The 8,721-nt window shown below is 36.1% G+C and overlaps 1 protein-coding gene across 4 annotated transcripts in view; it reads left to right on the top strand.

Annotated features, from left to right (window-relative positions):
* The first annotated feature begins 171 nt into the window (after positions 1 to 171).
* The window catches only part of LOC142965619 (uncharacterized), a 31,682-nt gene continuing 23,132 nt past the window's right edge, over positions 172 to 8,721 (top strand). For all 4 annotated transcript variants that reach the window (XM_076106647.1, XM_076106646.1, XM_076106645.1 and 1 more), the window contains exons 1-8: positions 172 to 344; positions 1,880 to 1,927; positions 2,637 to 2,905; positions 3,598 to 3,886; positions 5,582 to 5,625; positions 6,570 to 6,858; positions 7,185 to 7,225; positions 7,380 to 7,665. In XM_076106647.1, coding sequence (XP_075962762.1) covers positions 1,918 to 1,927; positions 2,637 to 2,905; positions 3,598 to 3,886; positions 5,582 to 5,625; positions 6,570 to 6,858; positions 7,185 to 7,225; positions 7,380 to 7,665 — 1,228 coding nt within the window. In that variant the 5' untranslated portion in view covers positions 172 to 344; positions 1,880 to 1,917. The remainder of the gene's footprint in view (positions 345 to 1,879; positions 1,928 to 2,636; positions 2,906 to 3,597; positions 3,887 to 5,581; positions 5,626 to 6,569; positions 6,859 to 7,184; positions 7,226 to 7,379; positions 7,666 to 8,721) is intronic.

Raw genomic sequence — 8,721 nt, 5'->3', positions numbered from 1 at the left:
AAACTTGTGAAAATGCTCTCAACAAACTTTAAACCCCAAAGAAAATCAGGAGGTCACCTGTGTGTCTTCTTCTTCTTCTTCTTCTTCTTCTTCTTCTTCTTGTATCATTTTTATGCATTTGTGTTGTTCTACCGCCCTCTATCGCTCTATTCTGAATACTGCAGACAGGTAGACCCCGTAGACCTGAAGGGGTGCAGTACAGGAAACGTCAGTTAATGAGGAAACACTATTCGAGAGGAGCAGACTTCTACTAAAGTCCTGTCAACTATACGAAGAATTATTTGCAGCCATTAGATACCAATGGACGGACTCTGACAGCTGAAGCTACAAGCTGTGTTAAAAAGGTTTGTAAAACAGCATTTGACAACCTTCTTTTCTTACTTTCACTTTCATAGGTTTAACTTTCTGTCGAGCTTAAACGTTGACGCTAATGTGTGAAAAAAACACTAAGCTTATCTAAATATTAACAGCCTAAATATACTAATGATACAGTAACTAACTTAAGTATCTAAATTGCTCTGACAAGCCATTTTAGTAAAACAAACTAATAAAAGGTAAAGACAACGAGAGGGATGAAATATGTATTATCATGAATTAAGCCACCCATATACTTTAACATTACCTCCACCTGAGTGACGCCGAGATCGAAAAGTGGCCGATGGTGCTGTTGTTCAGCGGTATATACACCGATGCCTGGAGTGGTATGCCACTCCTTTTCTAACATCATACATCGTTTCCTGAAGGCAGGTGCCGTTTGAAAGTTCATATTAGTGAACTTTATATATAGTGACTATATGCCGTTGAATCAGAGTGGTATGCCAATTGCAAATCTGCAAATTGCTTAGATTTACGAACAGAGATGCAATGTATACATTGGCCATAACATCAGTTTCAGGGCACATCAGCAAATACTGAATCACTCTATTGTCATTTGAAAAGCCTTTCATATATCCGAACAAGACAATGGACGAGATAAAATAGATACATTCCTTTATTTAAGACGCTGTGTTGCGTTACTTTGTCAATGAAGTCAGAAAAAATACATTTACGGCATCACTGTTCTTGAATCAAACCAATTTGCATTAAATGTGCATATGCATCAGGAGGTGGCACTGGTGTGCCTGTCTGACAGTCAAGTGGAACCTGCCTTCAGCAAACGGTATTTGCCAGTTGGAACAGGAGAGGCATACCACTGCAGGGATACATGCCGCTGAACAACAGTAGCATGCCATCGGCCACTACCCTATAGTTTAGTATATCTAGTCAATAAATTATATCTGGGAACCTTTATATAGCCATTAGAAAATGCAACTAATTCTACTAGCTAACTATTTCTTCATAGATTGTTTTTCCTGAGCTTTAAAGTGGAGATAATCTGTTAGATAATTGAAAAGCAGATATTAAATTGAATTGTTAAGTATTTTAATAATCATTGTTTAAGTCATTTATCAAGCAGAAATGACAAACATTGTCTGATTTAAGGATTTGCTGCTTTTCTCTGTAATATTACCATCGACTGTAGAATATTACTGGAGAATAAATAACTTTGGGTTGTGGACTCACTTTGGGCCCGAGGTGATGGGCATTTTATGCTTTGCACTTCTCTTGTAGCTTATTTTTGCACGGGCCTTTAAAAGCTGTTTAAGATTGATTAATTCCTTCATGGACTTTTTTTTATTGATTTCTTTTCTTGGGCTGAACATTTGACTTCATCATTTAACTGAGCCTCCTAGTGTGTGGTGTATACTCTGTTTTAAAGGTGCCATGTAAATAAAGTTATTATTATTATTATTATATGGATATGAGACGACAGAGGTATGCACAAAGTCTAAGAACAATATATTGTTCTGAAGTCTTAATTGGACCTTTATTTTTACAGCTACTTCATCCTCAGTAGCAGCAACTGATGTGAACACAATGGCAGAAGGTAGGTGCACAGATGATATGTACACAGTCATCTCACTGTTACTCACCGAGTTCAGGTTGTCTACGACATAAAAGAAAAGAACGTGCAACTTATTGAATAAATGTGGTAACAAAACATATTCAGTGTATAGAAGAAAGAAATGTGTTCTTAAAAATGTATAAACTTTGCAAAAACAAAATACAGTGGAGAGATTTTGCAGATTATCAGTTCAGTTCTTTGATTTTATTCACTCAGTAATGCACCAATTCTGCAGCTGAAAACAATCAATAACAAATGCAATATTTACTCCTGTTTCACTAAGGTTTGCAAAACAAACTACAGTGCCCAGCTGTTTTAGGACTTCTTTAGCCTTTTTAAAAACTATTTATTTGATTGACATCTCCAATAAGAACACATAAGCTTGGGGCTGAGTGCCACAGACGAAATGAACACTTGAGTCACTTTTGCTCTAAAACACAGTTGTATGTGTGATGTTTGTGTTTCACACATGCAGTTGAAATGCTTCAATAAATGCAATACACAAACAACTGAACTATAGAAATCACTGTTACAGAATCTTAATAACTTTTCTTAAAAGTCGCAAATTGTCGGTAATTTTATATTTGAAGAATCTCCGTTATCTACACTTTGAATTATATAAGTAGGAGTTTTAAAGCATCTTGTAATGAAACTTCTCTTCAAAAGAAATGTATTTTCACTGTTTCCTCAGGGGAGCACTTTGTGGAAAAACATCAAGTCAATCTGATCAAGAGAGTGAGCAACATTGCACCCTTTTTGGATGAGCTCCTCCACAAAAACATCATCCAACAAGATAGTTATGATGAAATCAAGGCTCTGCCTACCTCTCAGGAGAAGATGACGGCGCTCTTTAGTGGGCCTTTGGAATCCAGCGGAGGTCAAGGAAAAGCGATGTTCTACAGATTCCTGAATGAACATGAGCCAGATCTAATCGATGAGCTCAGAGGAACAGAAGTGCCAGTGAGTAAATCCTTAGTGATATAACGCATTTTAAGAAGTGTGGAGATCACAGGTGGAACCTCTCATATAGTCAGTTTTTGAGACTCAATAGGTAAATACAATTGAGAATCAAATCTTATATGAATGTGATATAACAAATATTTTGTGAATACAAGTCAAACTTTGGGTAATATTTCTAAAATCCCTAAAGGATCCTCCACTAGAAAATGGGATTTACTCGTCTCCTGTCGGCCTAAAAAGCGTAGCTCTGAACAGTTTACAGCGTGTTCCCTTATGAAGGTCAGCAGCTGTAGTCACATTCACACACGTCACAATGGATTTAAACAGAGTCACGAAAACATCAATAGAAACTACTTTTGCTGCATAACTGAAAATCGTCAGATTGCAAAACATCATAAATTAGCTGTAACTGTGCTGGAGAGATGAGCACCTACCACATGACGTGCATTTATTTGCTGTTTTGATGATGTTGGTTTAGAGCGCTGCCTAAACTTCAGTCCTAAATCTCCCATAAGTGTTCCACTGAGTTGACCTGGTGTCTGAAAGTCAGAGCCTGTGATTCACATCATTTTACATGTGAACCATTCAATGACCCATCATGCTCTGTGTGGAGGAATTCAAGCTTTTCCTTTACAGAACAGTGGTTCTCATGAACATGTTTCCTTTATGAACATATAATTGGAATTTTCCAGGTGGAAACAATGATGACTGCTAAAGAGCTGCTTTTGGAAACTCTCAATGATTTGAGCTCCGAGGAGTTAAAGAAATTCAAGTGGTTGCTGCAGTTCATCTTCCTCCACTGTGGCCTTCCACGAAGCTCATGGATACAACTGCTTACGGCACACAGGACAAACGACCTGGTGGATGTGATGATGGAGATATGGAATCAACAGTCTGTGGAGGTGACCAAGGAGGTTTTCATGGACATGAACAGGACTGATCTGGTGCAGAGGCTGTCAGAGACCAGCTCAGAACCCAAAGGTAAGATTAAGATAACGGTCACATTAATAATATTTAATATGCACGGTTACAAATACAGCAGCTTATAGTATAAAGCAATGCAACAACAGCATATAGGCCCACCATGACAGCAAAGCTACCAAAGAGTAGAAAGAACACCTCTCAAACACATTCTCAACAAAAACTGAACTTTATAAGCTTCACAGAGTTAGTTGTTCGTTGTCTTTTTGAAGCGTCTACTTTAACTAATTAAATATACTTGTGCATACAAAATAAAGACCACATGTTAAATTAGACAAATATTACTTCAGAGGTGAATGTTTTGGATTTCAACTTCAAAGTGAAGACGTTCTGAGGGGTTCATGAGTCTGTTGACTTGTCTCCGTGGGCGGAGGCTTTATGTTCTCGGGTTGTCCATACGTACTTCCATCTGGTCCATTGTCGTGAACGTGATGTCTCAGGAACGCCTGGAGGGAATTTCTTCAAATTTGGCACAAACGTCCACCTGGACTCAAGGATGAAGTGATTAGATGTTGGTGGTCAAAGGTCACTCTGACCTCATAAAACACGTGTTTGGCCATAACTCAACAATTCATATGTTAACTACTAGGGGTGCAACGGATCACAAAGCTCACGGTTCGGATCGGATCACGGTTTTTGAGTCACGGATCTTTTTTTGGATCAGCAAAGAAAAGGGGAGGAGACAAATGTAACTTCTTAAGTGCCGCAATGATACCTTGTTGTTGTTGTTGTTGATACACACATACACACACTCTCCCTCTTACCACAGTTTGTTGAGTTTAGATAGTGTGCTCATAATTGTGTAGTATTTGTTGTTAGTTTTAGATATTAGTTGACTAGATCATTGTTATTGGTACTTAATAAGCTCTGTTGTACTTTAAAGAACAGCTGTCTGTGATAACTTGGTGCATGTGTATTGTGGTGGTAACTGGATATGTGGCCCGTGCTCAGATTCAAACCTTCACTTTCACTCTGAATGTTAAATAGTATTTGACTATTGACATTGTGAGTGAATACTAATCATGAGACTTAGTTTATAGTTTGGTCATTGGTCCCTGTTCGCAGGGTAGTGCCCCGTTATTATTACAAATTGTGAATAATCTTACTGACATTAATAATTCTATTGATGTCAATAATTCAGTTTTTCATATTTGCTGTTAGCTCAAACATGCTCCTTTTCGTTCCCAACATTTTCAACAGACATGGATGTAAACTGCATCTTGACTAGTTTCTTGACTAGAAATACAACTGAGAGTCAGTAACTCTAGTTTGTACATTTTGTGCTTTCAAAAGTCTCTCAACATCTATTCTTAAAAAACATTTGTCTTTATTGGGACACATGATCTTGTTTGTGTTTTGGTCCATTAAATGTGTGTATTTTTATCTCATTATCACCAGTCTTGTATTGTATATAACCCAATAATAATTTGGTTAATGTTGTCAACATAATTTCACATGAATCTGTTGAATATTATTCATTGAACTTGAAGAAAAATGATTCCTCAAAGCCATGTAGTTACTGTAATTTACATTTCAGTCTCGCAAATAAGAAGTTAGTTTATTTTTATTATGTTATTCAGTAGATTTTCTGTTCATTATGCGATCAATCCTTAACATTATAGTTGTTGTAGTCTGACAGTGTGTTATTATAAAGCCTGGTGTTGAATCAATCATCTATATTTATTTTCTCCTCAGAGAAACACACTGAGGATGAACATTGGCCTGGACTGATCCAGAAAGTGAGTAATGTCACATCTGTCTGACTTTAAACTAAAGCTGAAACTATTAATCAATCAGTTGATCAACAGAAAATAAATCACAACTATTATGACAATCTCTTAATCGTAGTTTTTGTTTAGCACAAATGTCAAATATTGTTGAGAAGATTTTCTTCTTTTCTCTGTTCTGTTTCATTGTAAACTGAATATTTTTGGGTTTGGGCTGTTGAGTCAGACAGAACAAGACTTTTAAAGATGTCAACGGGGACTTTAGGGAATTGTGATCTTTAATCTTTATAGACCAAACAATGAATCGATCAATTTAGAAAATAATCGTCACATTCATCAATAATAAGAATGATAGTTAACTGAAATGAGTGCACAGGAGTAAGAGTAAGTAGGAATCTGATGAATCTCAAGTACCCCAGGTGGATTTTATATTATGTTCTTAAAAGGATTAATGTATTTATGTTATTTTATAAATGTTTCTTAATTTTATTTATATGAAGGCACATTATTGATTGATTGAAATGTTGTTCATCCCACTTGTTCTTGGAGTTGGGGAAGGACATAAGATGTATTTATAGATATTTGTACACTGATTGTTTTGTATATTGAAAAATAAAAATTGCAAGTCATTAAACTATGAAAATAATAATAAGTTGCAGCGCTACTTTAGACAATACAGCTTTCATTCAATAGATGTAGATTCAAAATGATCCTCACCTTAAATATTATAAATGATGAACAAAACCAACTTCATTTTTCATCAGAAGTTTTTTTCAGAACTGAACGGGTAGTGTGTATGAGATGAATTGGACAAATACTATCAATCATATCATGACCTTGTGTGATATGGCTGATGTACTCTACCACATCCACGTTTATAAAACAGACATTGATGAAATGTGAACAGAAAATGTTTTTCACTTTTCTCTCATGAACATTTCCTTTGAATACATCAGGTGGAAACGATGGCGTCTGTTATAGAGCTGCTTTTGGAAACGCTGGCTGGTTTGAGTGACGAGGAGCTCAAGAAGTTCAAGTATGTCCTCTTTAGTAAAACTCACTTCCACAGACGCTCCTCAGACATCCAATTGATGCTGTCAGAGGTAACAGACAAGCAGGAAATGGTGTTTTTAATGGTGCTGATCTACGGCCAACAGTCTGTGAACAAGACCAAGGAGGTTTTAAAGAAGATGAACCGGACTGATCTGGTGCAGATGTTGTCACACAGCAGCTCAGGACCCAAAAGTAAGACAACAAAGACAAAAACATCTTAAAACCATGAAACTGCTACTTCACACGTATGTCATAAGTTGTGTCATCAGCTTCTTCTCTTTTCATTATGAATACTGTGATTGATAATGTAGAGAAAAGACATCATCTTGTGTACAAAATATATTATGACTATGAAGTATGACAAATATTTTTGTATAGGAGACAACAATCACTGTTGTGGTGGTTTAAGTGTAATATTGTGTTGTGTAGATTTTATAAAAAGCAATGTTGCCTGTGAACAATGTTTATTGTCAGACGTTAGATCAATCACTCATGACTTTTACTACTTTTCTCCTCAGAGAAACTCTCTGATGAACACAGATCTGCACTGATCCAGAGAGTGAGTAATGTCACATCTGTCTGACTTCATACAACACAGCTTTTATTCAACCAATGCTGCTTAAAAAATGTTGTCATCTTTAGCATTTAAAAACATGATAAGACCCAAATTCGTGATTTACTTATTTATTTTATAAATGTATTGATTTTTTCAGGCAGCAACAAAAGCAGCTGTTAAACAGCTGCTTTTGGAAACCTTGAATGATTTAGATCATTCTGAGTTAAAAAAATTCCAGGAGTTCCTGCAGTTGATCGTCTCACAGAAGAAGCTCCCAGACATCTCATCAATGTTGACACAAACAGCAGACAGTGAAGAAACAGTGGATGTGATGATGCAGCTCTACGGCCATCAGTCTGTGGATTTAACCAGGGAGGTTGTTGAGAAGATGAACAGAACTGATCTAATGTGGAGGTGGTCAGAGAGCAGCTCAGCACTCAAAGGTAAGACAAAGATAAACAACACATGACATAATCGTGTCTCAAAATTGAAAGTCTAAAGGTATAATATACAGTCACACTGTTTGTAAACACAACATTCAAAACTCGCCCCTCCAGCTCAACGAGTGAGAGAGAGAGAGAGAGAGAGAGAGAGAGAGACCACAGCAGTGGTCGAGCGAGCTAGAGAGTGAATGAAGGGACCTTGAGAGTCTTTTGGGATTTTTATTGTATCAGTCTTTAGTCCAGTGAAATAGCCTGTAATAGTACTTTTACTTTGGTACTTATGTACTTTTACTTGTAACAGTATTTCTACCATGGTATTACTATTTTTACCTAAATTAAAGATCTGAGTACCTCTTTCAGCACTGATGATAGGACTGTTAGGATACCCTATATACTTTAGTATATCTAGTCAATAAATTATATCTGTGAACCATTATATAGATATTAGAAAATGCACTTTTCATTGCAAAATTATTTAACTAATTCTACTATCGAACCATTTTGTTTTTTCTGAGCTGTAAAGCGGATATAATCTGTTAATTAATTTAAATTGATTATCTAGAAAAACAGAATCTGACTCTGAAACCTCCTAATTTAACAGTTAGTCTGGCTCAGTACAGAACTCTATCTACCAGCACATCTGAAGCTCACCAATTAACATGTGAAATATTTTTTTATTGGTTCAATAAAACACAAACTTTGGACTGACTAGCTGTTCTCCCGTGCCTCCAGTCATTATGCTCAGCTAAGCTAAATATCTAAATGTATTTAACAAAATGTCATTAAAATCAAAAAGATGTGAGAGCTTTACAGAAAGACATTTGGAGGAAACATGTCATAAATATAAAATGTATCTTTCAGATGTAGTTTAAATCCAAAATTGTAAATTCACAACTTGAATAAAAATATAAATGAAACATCAAAATTAACACTTGAGTCACTTTTGCTCTAAAATACAGTTGTATGTGTGATGTTTGTGTTTCACGCATGCAGTTAAAATGCTTCAATGAATGCAATACACAAACAACTGAACTATAGAAATCACTGTTACAGAAT

The sequence above is a fragment of the Anarhichas minor genome, unplaced genomic scaffold (assembly GCF_050575085.1).
Source record: "Anarhichas minor isolate MPS153535 unplaced genomic scaffold, ASM5057508v1 ptg000035l, whole genome shotgun sequence".
NCBI lineage: Eukaryota > Metazoa > Chordata > Actinopteri > Perciformes > Anarhichadidae > Anarhichas > Anarhichas minor.
The sequence above is the reverse complement of the archived record's forward strand: the minus strand, read 5'-3'. Positions and strand labels throughout refer to the sequence as shown.